The 17,092-nt window shown below is 37.7% G+C and overlaps 1 protein-coding gene across 1 annotated transcript in view; it reads right to left on the bottom strand.

The window, feature by feature from the left end:
* Window positions 1-17,092, bottom strand: part of DTHD1 (death domain containing 1) — a 63,206-nt gene that overhangs the window by 26,688 nt on the left and 19,426 nt on the right. Inside the window, exons 6-8 of the mRNA XM_055326579.1 lie at window positions 14,432-14,596; window positions 12,875-13,164; window positions 6,233-6,477 (exon numbers count right to left, since the gene is read on the bottom strand). Of these exons, the coding sequence (XP_055182554.1) occupies window positions 6,233-6,477; window positions 12,875-13,164; window positions 14,432-14,596 (700 nt within the window). The remainder of the gene's footprint in view (window positions 1-6,232; window positions 6,478-12,874; window positions 13,165-14,431; window positions 14,597-17,092) is intronic.

The following is a 17,092-nucleotide window of genomic DNA, read 5'->3' as shown; positions in this document are numbered from 1 at the left end:
AGGAGTAGATTGCAACATGAAATAGAATCAGAGTAGGTCTCAAAGAGAAGGTGAAATTTCATCAAAGAATTGAAGGAGATGAGGGTGTTGGTCTTGTTGGCATCTGATGGTTGGAAGAACATGCCAGGCAAGAGGAACCACTAACCTAAGGACCTGAAGCAGAAGCACATGTGGCAAGTCCCTAGAACAGCAAGAGGGTCATTGTGGCTAGAGTTGAGTAAGTGAAACGTATAGGAGAGAAGGTCCTAGAGTCAATGAGAATCGAGTTCATACACAGTCTTTTACTCTGAGTGAAACGAGGAGCTGTGGCAGGTTTGGAGCAGAGTCAGGAAATGATCTGACTGATGGTTTAGAGGCTCATTCTGCCCTCTGAGTTGACAATAGTCTGTGGAGAGGTATGGGGAAAATGAGACCATACGTAAAGGAACGCCACGGTATGTCTGGCCCATGGGATGCAAAAAGCGTTTGTTGAATGGATTAACACATGAATGAATGGGATATGTAGGCTGAGGAATGAGACACACAAACATGAAGTAATGGATGATATGTTCTCACATCTCTGGAAATCAGACAGTACGTTAAGGTCAAACATTATCATTACATGTATGTGAATGCATATGTTTCTGTCTATATACATGTATATAAATATTTACTGCTTGTCTTCTGTGTGAAAAGCACTTTGAATTTTGACAAATGCTTTTACCTAATTTCTGTTACATATACAAATGTGTGCATACCATAGTGCTCATTAATGCTAAGCTCCATATTATAGGGCTACTTTCATTTCCTGAAAAATAACATACTCTAATACTGTGAAGCTGAGGTCAATTTTTTTTTAATTCTTAACTTTATGAAAGGAATCTGTTCTTACAAACTAAAGGTTATGGTTTCAATTCCCATTTAGATATATTAGTTTGAAAAGAGGGAAAATTTTCTATAGCCACAGATTTTTTTCTCAACCCAAAAAACTAGTAAACACTTAGGCATGATAAAGCGCCAAAAGGGTGAATCTGGAAAGCCCTATACAAATGTATCTGGAAGAAAAAAAAAAGAAAGGCCCAATGGCTGTGAACAATAGATTGATAGAGCCAGCAGATGTGTAAAATGTACTATGTTTAGACATGCCAATATCATTTCAAGATTACCAGTATCAAAACTAAACAATCTTAAGATTTGAAGAAATGGTCTCATTCATCTAATTATTCACAAATAATTATCGAGCATGTACTATATGCCTGGCACTAGCAATGTAAGTTGAATAGGACAATATATGTGCCTGGATAAACAATTGCATACATTTCCAACCAGGGTAACATCACCCTCACAGAGTGAAAATTCACTCTTGGGCAAGTTGAAAAGACCTTACACTTTTAAAATATAAAATACAAATATACCTATTGTATATCTGTGATATTAAAATTTAATGGGGAGGGTTGACTAGAGGGAAAAATGTCTAAAAAGACTTGTTAGGAGGGCAAAAACAAATGAAAAGATTGAGAAATATTTGACTACTGGGAAACATGTAATTATAATAAATAATTATAATAAAATCCGGTAACAGCAGTGATAGGGAGAGTACAGGGTGTTGTGGGAACACATGCCAAACACACTGAAATTGATATGAAAGAGGAAGTCAAGGAAGGCTTCCTGGGAGAAGTCCACCTCAGCAGAGCTGTAAGGGATGACCAGTAGGATTTGTTCAGGCAAACAGGAGAGGAATGGTTTTCTAGAATCAAGTCCGAGGAAGAGCTTATGCAAAAGGCCTGGACAATCATGCATACAGACTTTTATTGAGCAAAACCTATATAAAATCCTAAACCGTCTAGTTTGGCTAATTTGGCTCATTGATTCATGAAGTCAAATTGGCCAAAGAGAAAAAACTGAAAGCCAAATTTGTGTCACATTTTGGACCTCAAGTCTGTCCTCTCTTACATAAGAGGCTTTCTTTCCATTGTTTGCTGTCATCACAGTGCAGCCCTGACTACCTCCTGCTGGAGAATTCCAACAGCCCACTTACTTCTCTCCCACCAGTGTCTCTAGAGCAACAGAACAACAGGATGAGCTTAGGAAGTAATGTGATAAATTGAGCTACCTGAAGAGCGCTCCCAATGTTCCCTTCCTCTGCTCTCAAATTTTCATGTAGATCCAAATCAACTCCGTCAGCTAAGTGTTTGTAAATTGTAAATAAGGCTGCAAACCACTGGCCCAAGAGAATTTGAGTATTCCATTAGGCCTACAGTTCTTAAATTTAAGTTTTTAGATTCTTTTTTTTTAAGATTTTATTTATTTATTCATGAGAGACACACACACACAGAAAGAGAGAGAGAGAGAGATAGAGAGAGAGAGAGGCAGAGACATAGGCAGAGGGAGAAGGAATTTCCATGTAGGGAGCTTGATGTGGGACTCAATCCTGGGATTCCAGGATCCTACCCTGAGCCAAAGGCAGACGATTAACCACTGAGCTACCCAGGTGTCCCTAAATTTTTAGATTCTAATGAATGCTACAGACCTCCCCTCATTCATCTAGTCACAAATATTTAAAGGACCTATGATGTGCCAGGCACTGTTCTAATCACTGACAGTACAGCCCTAACAAAGTGACAAAGTCCTTGGAGCTTGCTTTGTCCAGAGGCAAAGAAAGGCAAATGGAAAATATATGAACAAATAAATAAATCTAATAATTTAAATTAATGGTGAGGGTTACAAGGTAAATTTTAAAAGGCTAATGGGTTAAAGAGATGAGGGAATAACAATAGGAGGTGATACGTGAGCTGAAACTAGAATGATAAAGACCAGCTACATGATGATCTGATGGAAGAAGAGCCTCAAGTGTAGTGAGCAACAGATGCAAAGTCCCTAAGATGGAAATGAAAATGCACAGAGGAAAAACTGATAGTGGGTATACACTTATACAGCTAGCTATACTGTTCTCAAATATAATTTTAAGTATAAGTGGTTTAATAGACTCTGCTACCCTACATATGCCTTCCAGGAACCCTAGAATCTCCACCAAACCAGCAAGTAAAGAATTAGTGTCTCTACAGCCCAGCACCTCAGCTGTCATGACTACTTTCAGTTTGGCCAGAACCTATGTCATATCATTTGTTATATAATTTTCCTATCACCTTTACACTCACAAATAATGCTCATGAAATTATTACAGAGCTTCGGGGTGAACACGGAAGTCCTAAAACCCATCTTATATCCTTGAGTTTACCTAAATTGTGGTTTTATCTGCTACAGAGACAACAGCAGACATGTGGGAAGCTGATCCTCTGTGTTTGCATCCTAGCTCAGAGACTTATTTAGCTACGGGACAGGGAGCAAGCTGAGTAAAATTTCTACATCTCAGTTTCCTATAAAATAAGAACAGTAATAATGTCTCATGTGAGGATTTAATAATATAGGGCATGTAAAACACTTGAGAGACATTAGAAATTACTATAATGGTCACTATAAGAATTATGAATCCTTGCTAATCTATGCTTACTACTTCCAGTCCAATTTATTCCAATTAGTCATAACATATTTTTTCTTCATTCCCATTGACCAAATTCCTACCAACTACAAAACTCAGATAAAATGCTCTACCTACCATGAAATCTCTACCAGCACCAGCTTCCAGAAGAGCTATTTTCCTCCTCTGAACAACTGTTAGTACAGTTTATCCCATTTGTCTAATCATTTGTTGTCTTACAAGGTGATTTTTGTATACAGTCAACTCTTGAAGAACACAGATTTGAAATGCATGGGTCACCCTATACACTGATTTTTTTAAAATAAATACAGTACATTAGTATATATTTATTTTCTTATGATGTTCTTAATAATGTACTTTTCTCATGTGTTGTTTTTTTTTTATGATAGTCGCAGAGAGAGAGAGAGAGAGGCAGAGACACAGGCAGAGGGAGAAGCAGGCTCCATGCACTGGGAGCCCGACGTGGGATTCGATCCGGGGTCTCCAGGATCGCGCCCTGGGCCAAAGGCAGGTGCCAAACCGCTGCGCCACCCAGGGATCCCTACTTTTCTCATTTGTGATAAGAATACAATATATTAAACACGTAGCGTACAATATGGGTCAATCATCTGTTTATGTCATAAGTAAAGATTCTGGTCAAGAGCTGGCTATTAAGAGTCAGTTTTGTGGGAGTCCAATGTTATACTCAGACTTTTGACTATGCAGCGGTTGGTGCCCCTAACTCTTGAGTTGTTCAAGGATTCACTGTACATGTTTTACATACTCTGCTACATTATAAATCACTTAGAGAAATATACTTTGAGACTGATAGGTAATCTGAAATTTTCTAGTTAGACAAATAAAACAAATTTTTTAAATAGGTGAAATTAATTTTATGGGGTTAAGTAATAATGTATTCTATTATTTCTATATATTAGTGTTATATATTTTCTTTAACCTCATAACCAAGATAATATAATTTTCCATAAAATCAATATAAACAAATGATCAACAACTTATTTTATGCTTTTCCTACTGACTCTTTCAAATCTAGTGTGTACTTTACACTTACAGCACATCTCAGTTGGGACTAGCCATGTTTCAAGTGCTCCATAGACACATAATGGGTAGTGGCTATCATTTGGGACAACACAGTTTTAGGGCATGTATTATCCTCTGTGTCTCTGTATTTTTCATAATGCTCTGAAAAGCACATAATCTTTTTCAGAATTTCATTAACTAATTAACTTAAAATCAGTATAAAATTGGGATCTCTGGTGGCTCAGTGGTTTGGCACCTGCTTTTGGCTCAGGGTGTGATCCTGGAATCCCGGGATTGAGTCCCACATTGGGCTCCCTGCATGGAGCCTGCTCCTCCTCTGTCTGTGTCTCTGCCTCTCTCTGTCTCTCTCTCATAAATAAATAAAATCTTTAAAAAATCAGTACAGAATCTAACAATATGGAAAAGATATTTCTGGTATTCATAACACAAAAAGCAAAGACACAAAAAAATAATTCTAGCATCTTTAAAGAATAAGTTCACTCATGGGATGCCTGGGTGGCTCAGCAGTTGAGGGTCTGCCTTTGGCTCAGGGCGTGATCCCAGGATCCGGGATAAAGTACCACATCGGGCTTCCTGTGTGGAGTTTGCTTCTCCCTCTGCCTGTGTTTCTACCTCTCTCTCTGTGTGTCTCTCATGAATAAATAAATAAAATATGTTTTAAAAGAATAAATTCACTCCTTGGAGTGATAAAATGAATTTTTCAATTATATTTCTCATTAAGACTATAGTTTAGAAAGTACTATGTCCTGGATCATTAAAGAAAAGAGTATGTACAGTAATAAGATTATTTGGCCTATTTGGAGAGACAATTCAATCCTACCTTCTTTATAATAATTATTATTATTATTAATTTTAATTGGAGTTCAATTTGCCAACATATAGCATATCACCCAGTGCTCATCCCATCAAGTGCCCCCCTCAGTGCCCATCACCCAGTCACCCCAACCCCCGCCCACCTCCCTTTCCCCTACCCCTTGTTGGTTTCCCAGAGGTAGGAGTCTCTTATGTTCCGTCATCCTCACTGATTCAATCCTACCTTCTGATAAGAATAGGAATTTTAGGCAAGAGTAATTTACTCTTAAAAAAAAGTGTGCAGCACGGCTGGGTGGCTCAGTGGTTGAGCATTTGCCTTTAGCTCAGAGCATGATCCCAGGGTTCTGGGATTGAGTCCCACATTGGGCTCCCTGCAGGGAGCCTACTTCTCCCTCTGCCTATGTCTCTACTTCTCTCCCTCTCTGTGTCTCTCCTGAATAAATAAACAGAATCTTACAAAATAAATAAAGAAAAACAAGTGTGTAGGATTTGATAAGTCTGGATGAAAATGTTAAGTTGTTTTCCTGCTCACCACGTGACTTTTACTAAACACTTCAGTGTGGTGCACTGAAGCGTATTCAGTATTTTCATAAATGATTTTCCAGTTATTCCGATGCAGTTAGAGAAAATAAATGACATCATTTCCATAATTATTAAGAACACACTATCAGGACCAGATCAACTTGAATTGTTCCTGTTAGAAAGTCTATATGAAAGTTAAGTGAAAATCCTGATATGTATTTTATCACTCTGAAATTGCAGCCACCCACTCTTTCCTTCTCAATTTTAGACCTGCCTTTCTTTTTAACCTTAAGTATCCCTGTGCCTGAAGTGTAGATTGTGGTAGAGAATTATGAAGAATTAACAAAGTATGGTAATTAGGGAAGTAAAATTACCTACCTTTGGCAATTTCAGTGGTAATTTGCAAATTGGCATCTGATCATGGTTTTCATCAGGTAAAAGAGATTGATCCAAGTTGTGGACTACCTTTTCTTTAGGTATTTTATAAACTACTATGGCGCCCTTATAATGAGGGCAGCTATAGTTTCCAAATTCATCCACCTCTTTGATTTGGAGTTCCAGCCTGGGTTTTCTTTGTAAATGAAAAATAAGCTTGTAATCCTTTCCATAATCCTTCCCATTGCCTAAAAAGAAGTAAAATACATTTGTTACTATGAAAATATGCCACTTGGTCTTATTTACTTCTTTAAAATCCAAATAATTATTTCACTTTTTAATACAATTTAAGCTTTTTTGGTAGCATTGCCTTTTGCCAAAAGATAAGAAACAATAGGCTGAGAATGCAGACAGATTACTAAAAAGATGTCTTACCTGTAATGGGCCTGTTGCTCTCTGGTTGCTCCTAGAACTAATACTTTTTGATTTTCATTTTCCCTTACAGTTTGCTATAACAAAAAACTATTGGAAATATTCAGTTCTTCCTGTATTTGGAAAATTATTTTTACCTTTCGATAATTGTCTTTTTCCTCTCCCCTAACTACTCATAGCATATGGAACACTATCATGACCTCACAACAGGCATTCTAGGTGTATGGTAGCTACCAGCAACATGTGGCTTTTAAAATTAAAGGTGAAATTAATTAAAATTAAATAAAATTAAAAATAAATTCCTCAGTCACTCAGTTACATTTCAAATATTCAATAGCAACGTATGTCCAGTAGCTACCTTATTTGGCAGTGCAGATGCAAAACATTTCCGCTATCACAGAAATAGAAATGTTTTAGCAAAATTTCAAAATGAAACAGCAACTAGATTCCTATTAATGACATTTCTACTGAAATCTGATTAATTCCCCCAAATAAGGGTATATCTTCTCAACTGCTCACTGAAAATACTAGAGCTTTAATGAAGATAACTTTTTACTCATGGGGGTTTTACCGTGACAATTTACCCTGTCATTGCAATGGCAAACAGACATTGCCCCTTTATGTCTGCATTACCCTTAGCAAAATTTAAAGGTAAACTATTCTAGCAGTTAAGATAGTATGTTTCAAATTTAAAGAGCCAGATCCAAGGCCTGCCCAACTATTTTATCTACACTGTAATATTTATCCAGTCCTTTCACATCTCTGACTTTCTTCAAGGCCTCACTTTCTTATCTTTAAAACAAGAGAGATAAAACTTACCTCCTAGGATTGTTCTGGGAATGAAAAGAAATAATATGGATAAATTGATCAGCACAAGGGCCTAGTACATAATCAGTGCTTGATAGAGGATAGTAGTAACAGCAAATGATAAGAAAGAAGCAGAATTTTTCAACTGGTTTAAATTTGTATGATAAAAAACAACCCACTTTTTTTTTTAAATATCAACCAAAAGCCTTTATATCAAATCTGCAACTACCTCCTATTCCTAGAAACCTGAAGATTGGCTACTCAGAGCTCTCTCTCATGGAAAACCTTCCCATGAAATAAGGATTCAGTGAAAGATGTAGATGACACCAATATTTTTCCTCCTGTTGGACTGCTAGAGGTCATTGTGGTGAATCTTTAAAGAACAGTTAAATCTAGGATTTAAGTGACTCCAAGTTATGAAAGATGTTGGAGTATGTCCCTTCACATAAGTTAATATTTTAGAGGCATCTTGGCTCCCTGAACAGAATGATTCCTAGGACATCATAGGAAAGGAATGACAAGCCAGGGCTTGTTTTCTTAAAAGAGTTTCACTCCGGTAAAAAAAAAAAAAAAACAATAAAAGAACCAAAAAAAAAAAAAAAAAAAACAAAACAAAAACAGAGAGAGAGAGAAAGAAAGAAAAAGAAAGAAGAAAGGTGTTTGGAATCACTGAAATGTCATAGTAAATTAGATAAATTAGAGTTTCTAGATCACTGGAATTGTATCTGGCAGTTCCACTCCATGCTACTAGAATTGCTACTTTGGTCCCAATAGAATGCAACCTAATAAATTTCTCCTTCTATCCTCTGAAAATACTCCTTGCTAAATACACAATTACTCATAAGGAATAATTTAGATGCAGGATATAAAGACTGAGGGTGAGGCATAGCTACATTGGTTCAAATTAGATCTTAAATTTAACTGCCTCTTATTGCCAGTTAATTTTTTAAAATAGAGATCTATAACGTAAATCTCCAACAGTCATGTTTATATATGAATAAAGATGAAATTGTTGAGGATTCACTAGTAATAAATAGCATGATCTTAGTCTTATAAATAGCATAATTCTTTTTAAGTTGGAAGTTCATTGTTGCCAAGATATAGCACTATAATTGGAATATCCCTTGTCACAGAAAAAAATTTTTAAAAAGAACAGAGAGCACAAAGAAATTTCACTACTCTACTTTTTCCTCTCTCACATTGGCATTAGAGAAGTAAAAGTAAAATTCATTTATTGCATACCAAATTATGAAATCTACCATCAGTTGACCTTTTGAGAACCTCTTTGTCCTCAACATATTATGTAATATAGTTCCTAGAAGACCTTGAAATAGTAGCTGTTCAATAAGTATTTATCATATGAAGAAATACAGAGTTTCCTTTCACAAGTTACTGGATGCACCTTCTGACAGTGTATTTCCTTCTCAATGAGGAGAATTGGAATATTTTTCAAAGATGACATAGAAAGTACAAATGTGGAAATATTTACTTTTGCTTAGAAAAGTCAGATGAGTAAGTGAAAGGCTAGCAAAATGGGGAACCAGAAGAATTTTATAAGAACCACTGACTCAGGGTATTTCTGTAGTCTAACACATCTCCACCACCTCTACCTGTAAGCCAGCATCATCCCTTGCTTGGTTTATTACAATGGCTCCTTAACTCATCTCCCCAATTATTCTTTTGCCTCTGAGATTATAACTGTGCTGAGAATCTATTCTATATTCTAACTCAGATCATGTGACTCTTCTGTTAACAATCTGGCTCCCCATTTTCCTTGGAATGAAAAGCAAACTCCTTGCTATGACCATCAAGGAACGGTCAGTACTCACCTCCTCTCCTCCAACTGTCCTCTCACTCCCGCTCTTCCACCCATTTCAGCCTCCTTGCTGTTCCTCAGACAGGTCAGTCACACATCTGCCTCTGTTGGGTGGCACTTGCAATCTGCCCTCCTGGGACAAACTCCCCTGAGATAGGATTTTGCCTTCCTTTCTCACCTTCTTTGAGTCTCTGTTTAAATGTCACTTTCACAAAAAGGTCCTCCTTCATGGGTCTATTTAAAATTGCAACTCTCTGGGGCACCTGGCAATCTTAAAAAAAAAAAAATTGCAACCTTGCCACTCCCTCTAAGACTCTTGATATCCTGTCCTTTCTTTATTCATCCATGAGGCACTTTTCCCCCATCACACTGTACATCTTATGTACATATTTGCTTCTCTGTCTCCCTCTAATAGAAAAGTATACACAAGGGCACAGAATTTCTGTTGAATGACTAAAAGGGTAGTCTTTTTTATATATATAGATTTTATTTATTTATTCATAAATGACGAGAGAGAGAGACAGAGACACAGGCAGAAGGAGAAGCAGGTTCCCTGTAGGGAGCCCAATGTAGGACTTGATCCCAGATCCTGATATCACACCCTGAGCCAAAGACAGACGCTCAACCGCTGAGCCACCCAGGCATCCCAAGGGTGGTCATTCTAACATCCTACACATGTTTCTGGGAAAGTCGCTTCCCTTGGTCAAAGGGCACTCAAGGCAACTTTGACTAGATGTTATGAGTCTTGCTAAAGTCTCATTATATCAAAATTTTTCTGCCTATTTCCTGGCACTTTCTGGATTTTGTGAGCACTGAGGGTTTAGGTGACATGCACTAGGAAATTTAAGTGCTAAATTAACTAACAGCTCTACCCTGGAGAATGAAAGCATACTCTAGCTTATGTTGAGAAGGATACCAAAGGTTAAAATAAAAAACCCAGGGGAGCAGCTATCTTATTTTCTCTTAGAAGGAGAAATAAAGTATATGGCCCATGACCTCACTCAAAAGAATCATCACTATTCTATACAAATAAATATTAAAATGTTGACTTTGCTCAAGGGGCAGTCATTAAATCCATTAATGGAAGTTTTAAATACTTTTAATTGCATAATTCTATACTGTTAAGTTCTTTCCCAAGTTTTTGTCTTCCATTCTTCCAACAAATATTTTACCTTCTAAGTGTCAGGCACTGTACTAGATGCTGGGGGTTGAATGGTGCCCACCAACAGGACAGGACCTGCTCTCAAGGGATGGTAGTCAGAGAAATGGACGCTGATCAAATAATTAAGTGAATAAATAAAATTGTATCTATGGTCATGTACACAAAAGAGAACTACCTTAATATCTGAAAAAGTACGATAAGAACTGACATAATCAGGAAAGATGGGAACACTACTCTAAACATGATCATCAAGGTGAGATATGAAAATACAGGAGGAGGTAACTGGAGGTGGGTGGGGTGGATGGGAGGGGAGGAGAACCCTCTGGGCAGACATTATCTGGTTGTATGGCTTTGAGACTCACAGAGACTATCACAGGCTCTAAAGAAAGGATGAGGTATCAGTGCTTTCCTGACAATCTTGCTCTTTAAATGGAGAAAAATCCAGGGAGGCCACAGATCTGAGCAGAAAGGCAAAGCAGAAACAAGCCTGGCACCCCGCCTGATTCGTTTCCCTCTGGTGGAGACGAGCTCTTCTCCATTGCTTAGGTGGAGGAACTGCACAGAGGCTCGCTAGCCTCAGGCACTCTTCTTTCAGCCTATGCTCCCCCTTCCCCATTACTGGCAATAATGACTCGGTACCATTGCTTACGGGAAGCACAGTAACTCACTCCCATTTAGGGCACTTGGTAAACACAGCTGCTGTCCCAAGCATTACAGGAAAATCACTGGCATCATTAGTTCGGGTGGGACACTTCCAGTTTTGGACTCTCTTCTTAGAGAGATTGTTGGACACTGTGGTTTCTGCTTTGGAAGCCAAGTAGAAAGGGGTCTCTTCTACCTTCCTTCCCCTCCCCCACCCTTCCCTTTCCCTTTTTCTGATACCCTTGTCACTGACTAAGTCCTGCCAGCTGACTCAGATGGCTGGGATGCTGAATGGGGAAGTGGAAAAGACAGTTCACGTTGGGACACTTTGGGTCTCATTTCTGAGATGCCAGAAAATGATGGCAGCCTCAGCTTCAAGCTGCATCATTTTTGTGACAACAAAGAGCCAGTGGAGCTTGGCTTAATTTCCAGAATCAGAGAGAAAATAGGCATCATTCAAAATCAATGAGATCTGTATCAATTTATAAGTGAACAGAAAATATTTCTTCTAGGCAAGTCTGTCACAAGATTCCTGGGCCAGAAATCCCCACAAAACCCATGCCTGAATTCTCCCCTCCACCTCACTTTTACATGCATACCTGTCAGAGTCTATTCCACCTCAAGGAAAGAAGTTACAGAAGGCGAGTGGTTGAATTCATAAAAAAGAAATTGCTGGGATGGCAACTTCTCCAAAAATCTTTTTTAATCTCTTCTCTCACTCAGCTGCTTTCTCTCTGTGTTCTGCTTTTTCTTCCTTTTCTCTTTCTCTTCATCTCCTTTGACCTCTTTGTCTTATCTATTCTCTCACTTTTCCTCCCTTATCCTACAACCTTTAATATGCATTCATGCTGTTTGTTTTTCTTAGTATTGCCATATACTTGCCCATTCACTGTGTACCTACTGAAAGCTCTTGATGTACCAGGCACTAAACTAGGCTCAGGGGTACACAGCAAGAGGGACATAGTCATCCTCCTTGTGAAATTTGCATTCCAGGGAAGAACATAAGTATATGATTGAAAAGTAAGCTAACGAATATATAAAATAATTCCAGTTTGTTGTAAGATTTAGAGGGGAAGCAAAAAAACACCAGATAAATATGAAGATGAGAGGCAAGCAGGATATGTCATCTAGGTCAGAAGTGCTTAATCATTTTTGTGCTATGGACTCTTTGGGAGTTTGGTGAAATCTGTTCATTGCTTCTCAGAGTAGTCTTTTAAATACACAAAATAAAGTAAGTGGAAGTATAGGTAAAATAATCTTACTGGAATGTTCTATGCACACATCTCTTGGGAGTCCACTGATCCCAGGTTAGATTCTTCGTAGGACATCGGAAAGAGTTTGGATATGATTTTAAGTAGAATAAGAGAAAATTGTAAGATTTTAACGACAGGGTTATAAAGTATGATCTATAATTTAAAAAAAATCACTATTGTTGCTGTGTGGAATTAGATTTCACATGGCTAATAGTGGAAGCAGGGGACTCTTTAGGAGACAACAGCACTGGTATGTGAGAGAGATGATTCTAGCTTGGACTCAGTAATCATGGGGAAGGCTATTTCTAGCAGAATGTCACTTAGAGTCTGCCTGTTAGGGACCATGCATCCCCTAATAAGAGAAGAAAGATACTGGAAAGGAAGAAGAAAATAAGTATTTTCCTCTTCCTACTTTTTAAATGCCTCCGCTCAGTTTTCTGGAAGTTTCCTTGGTAAGAAAAGTTTAACAAATTCTTTCTGAAGTTTGCAGCTGTTAGCCCATAGAGTATATAACAAGGGGTCTTCCTACTTACTTGAAGCAAAGATATTTCCAGTAAATCTTAAAAGAAGTTGCTCTCCTTCTTTTACTTGGAAGCGGCGTGATGGCTCTAGAGAACCACCGAAGGCTTCTAAGCGCAAGTTCCGAAGGACCTGGTTTAAATCTTTAGAAGGCACCACTAGAATAGCTACTCTATGTGGATTGTCTTTCTGGTGACACAGCACAACGCAGGCAGTGGTGCTGAGCATGGCCTCCTCTAGAGCTTTCACAAAAGAAACTAAATGACTATTTTCCACATTGGAAGAAAGATGAAGCACAATAAACCTGCATGGGAGCAAAGAGGCACGACGTAAGAGAAACATACCATCTCAAAAATATCACTGGTAACAAATAACACCCAAGAAAAGAGCCATTACCATCCAAGCTTTCTTCAAAATCAAGCATTCTGACAATCAGTTAGATTCATGAATGACTTTAATGAAACTTTTGGCAGTCAGGAAACCAAGTTCTAAATAGATGTTCATAGACAAAAAATTCAGCCAGGCTCAGATCAGCTCTAAATATAGCAGCATATTTTACATTATATTTTAACTAGCATTACCAAAGAGTATTACTTCGGACTATAGGAGAGAAATATAATCAGGATAATCCCTTTACTATCAAGAGGACAAAGAATATATGTCATAATTAAGTGGGGATTAAAATTATTTGTCTTTGTCACAAGGTGGTAAGGATTGTTATGAGTTGAATTTTGTCCCCTCTACCCAAATTCATATGTTGGAGGCCTAACCCCCAGGACCTCAGAGTGGGAACTTACTTGGCGATAGGGTCTTGACAAAGGTAATCTAGTTAATATGAAGTCATTAGATATACCCTAATACAATATGACTGGTGTCATAAAAAGGGAAAATCTGGGCATAGAAATATGCAGACACAGGGATATACATTAAAAGCAAAGGTTTTCCAATCTTTATTCCCTTGTTCTATTTGTTTCTTTCATTCCCTTATAGGATTCACCTAAGAGTTCTCCCTCAATAAATCAATAAATCTTCATCTTACTCTTAGATGTAAGATCTTCCACTTAAAAATAAAAACTATCTTTAAACATATGATTGCCTTCTCTTTATGAGTGTCTGCTCCTCATGAGCCTTAAAACTGTCTAAAACTCTCTCCATAATGAACTGTCTAGGAAACATGGAAATGAGAAAGCAAATGAGGACACAGAAATAACAAATTCAGTTTACATATACATAGTTATGAGATGAGCATGGTATGGGCAGTAAATTACTGTCTTTATGGAATTTCATAACTAAAGGTGATATTTTAAAACTATTTAGGAGTTAAAAGGAATCTTAAACAATACATCTAAGTTATGAGTGTTTTCCAAAAGCATTTTTTAAACTCTCATGAGTGAAATTATGGATAGCATATTCATATCGGTTCTGGTTTACATTTTAAGCACACCCTAAAGAACTATTGATACTCTTATTTGAGGAATAAAATTTAATCCTGTAATTCCATTTCTGTAAACACCAATTATAAATCATCAGAATATAATATCATCAACTTTTATTGTTTGCTATTGTATTACCTCTCTAAATGTTCACATAATTCAAATGATATCAAGCCACTCTGCATGTTTCTCACCACAACATCATCAAGCCCAAACCAACCACTCTCTTGGCTTCTGAATCCCAGTAATTTCAAAGATTCACTGGCATTGTTCCCAGGGTTTCTTATGGTCGTGCTTTTTGTCCTATATAATGGTAGCAAAGAGAAAATGGTAAAATTTGTGTGGCATAAATCTTATTTAATGCATTTATTCTTTCATTAAGTAAATAATCCAATAACAATACATTAAGTGTATTCTATGTGCTTACGCCATGCACCAGGAATACAAAGATAAGAAATACATAGTCCTTGCTCTGCAGAAGCTCACAGTATTACTGTGTATCCAAATACAGTACAAGGTGATCGGTGTGGCAGGTAATTCAGGAAATGTGCAGGATGGTTTAGTGGCAGAAAGAAAGTGCTCAGGGAAGCTTGCAAAGTGAAAAAAGTTAATATGTGATATGAGCTTTGGAGAATGAGAAGCATTTTATTACTGGAAAAAGAGTTAAGGGGAAACCCCAAAACATTAATAAACTCCCTGGTGTAAATCAAGATGCTTCAGGAGAGCTACGAGTAGTGGAGGAACCTAATGGGTAAAACCACAGACTCTGGAGGAAGACTGCCAACTTTCAAGTCCTGGGTGGGTCTGCATCTTATTAACTATACAACTATGGGCAAGTTATTCGATCTCTCTGTATCACCATTTCCTTGTTTATAGTATGAGAGTCATAACAATATCTATATCATAGAGCTAAATTAGTATTTGTAAAGCACTTATAATTGTAGTAAGCATTAATGGCATTAATATTCTCATCCTACTTCCTACTGTAGACATCACCGATTAGCTTTCTTGCCCAGTTCTTCCTTTTTAACCTGCTCCACTCAAATCCCCTGACAGGGGCGGTTGTATGTACCACATGCTACCTTCACCAGCCAGAGCTGAACTGACTCACCACAAACCAGTTTTCAACACCCAGAAAATTTTATCCATTTTGTTTAGAATTTGACTAAGAGGCTCAGAAATTATAACTTGTCACTGTCGTCCTTTAGTTGAGGTGCCCCGGATTAGGAAAACAATATGCAGAGAGATTATTAAGAAAGGGAAGATAGAAGAGATGCTAAAAGAGAAAAGGGAAAACATCAAGATGAAAGAATATCAGAAAGGGAGACAGAACATGAAAGACTCCTAACTCTGGGAGACGAACTAGGGGTGGTGGAAGGGAGGTGGGCGGGGGATGGGGGTGACTGGGTGATGGGCACTGAGGGGGGCACTTGATGGTATGAGCACTGGGTGTTATTCTATATGTTGGCAAATTGAACATCAATAATAAAAATAAATTTATATATATATAAAAAGAAAGAATCCATGTAGTCCCAGAGATGGAACAGTCTTACAATAAGCTCCTCTCTTCTTGAATTCATTTAAATGGATATCTGTTCCTCACAAAGGAAGAAAAGTCCTGATACTGAACATCTTAGAGGAAAAAAAAAATTGCTCTCAAGATGCTACTACCCACAAGGGTTTCAGAAGCATTTTAGCTAGCTACTCAGAGTAAAACGTACGTGTGAATCCCACATCTTTATTTGTGAATAGAATTAGTTATGGTTTCAAAACCACCTTAGTTTTTACAGATTGAGCTGTCCTATGACTCAGAAATTAGGAGCTAAACTAGATTTAAAATGTCCACTGAAAACATTTAGTTTTTGGCTTTTGTTTTAAAACCACAAATACTGTAAATTTTGTAACCCTTAGAATTGAATTTGTTAACACAGGAAGATATGCTCAACTAAATTCAAACTTGGATCATTTACTAGAAACTTACTTAATCAAATGTATTATTGATTTTTTTTCTGATGACAATTCTTACTTTTTTTTCTACCAATTGCTTAAAATTTTGTGGGGAACTATCGGTTCTCAGCTGTAGTGGAACTGACCCTACTCCCAGGTCCAAGTGGGTATAAAACTTGAAGCAGATAGTGCATTCGGCATTCATTAATACAGACAGCCAAAAAAAAATCCAATTTTCCTCCAGTCTGAGCACATGATAGGATTGCACTTCCTGCCCCTAAGGTTGAGTGGGGTCATAACTAGTTCTGGTTAATGAATGATGAATGTCACTTGGAGAGCAAACATTTAATTGCGTATGTGGGTCTACCCAAAGGTTTTTCTTCTGCTGCCATGATAGTAGCCAGAAAGTGATTGCCTTTCAGCCTGAGTCCTGGGATGAGGATAAGCAAGAAGCAGCCTGTCTCTGATGGCAACAAAGCATGTGTGACATGTAAAGATTGTTGTCAACAGGCTTTAGGAATTCAAGTTTGTTGCTATCCCATAACTTAGCCTAGCCTGCCCCGTATAGGGCATCTTCCTTCTGGTCCCAGTGATCTGTTCAATGATGGGTTTGAAACTGATCTAGAGTGAGAATAACTTTCAGGGCCCTTATGCATATCCATGGGGAACCTTCTACTTTTCCACTGAACTTGGAGTCCTCAAGATGTAGTTATCTCACCAGCATGAGGGACAAGACTGTGAGAGAATGAAATTGGCATAGGAGAAGGCAGAAGAAAAAGAGAGAGACTAGGTTCTTTCTGGTTTAAGAGGAAGATAAAGATAAATACATCCCCAGACTTTATTTACCAGACC

Source organism: Nyctereutes procyonoides, unplaced genomic scaffold (genome assembly GCF_905146905.1).
Source record: "Nyctereutes procyonoides isolate TBG_1078 unplaced genomic scaffold, NYPRO_anot_genome, whole genome shotgun sequence".
NCBI lineage: Eukaryota > Metazoa > Chordata > Mammalia > Carnivora > Canidae > Nyctereutes > Nyctereutes procyonoides.
Note: the sequence above shows the minus strand (reverse complement) of the source record. Positions and strands in the feature narration are given on the sequence as shown.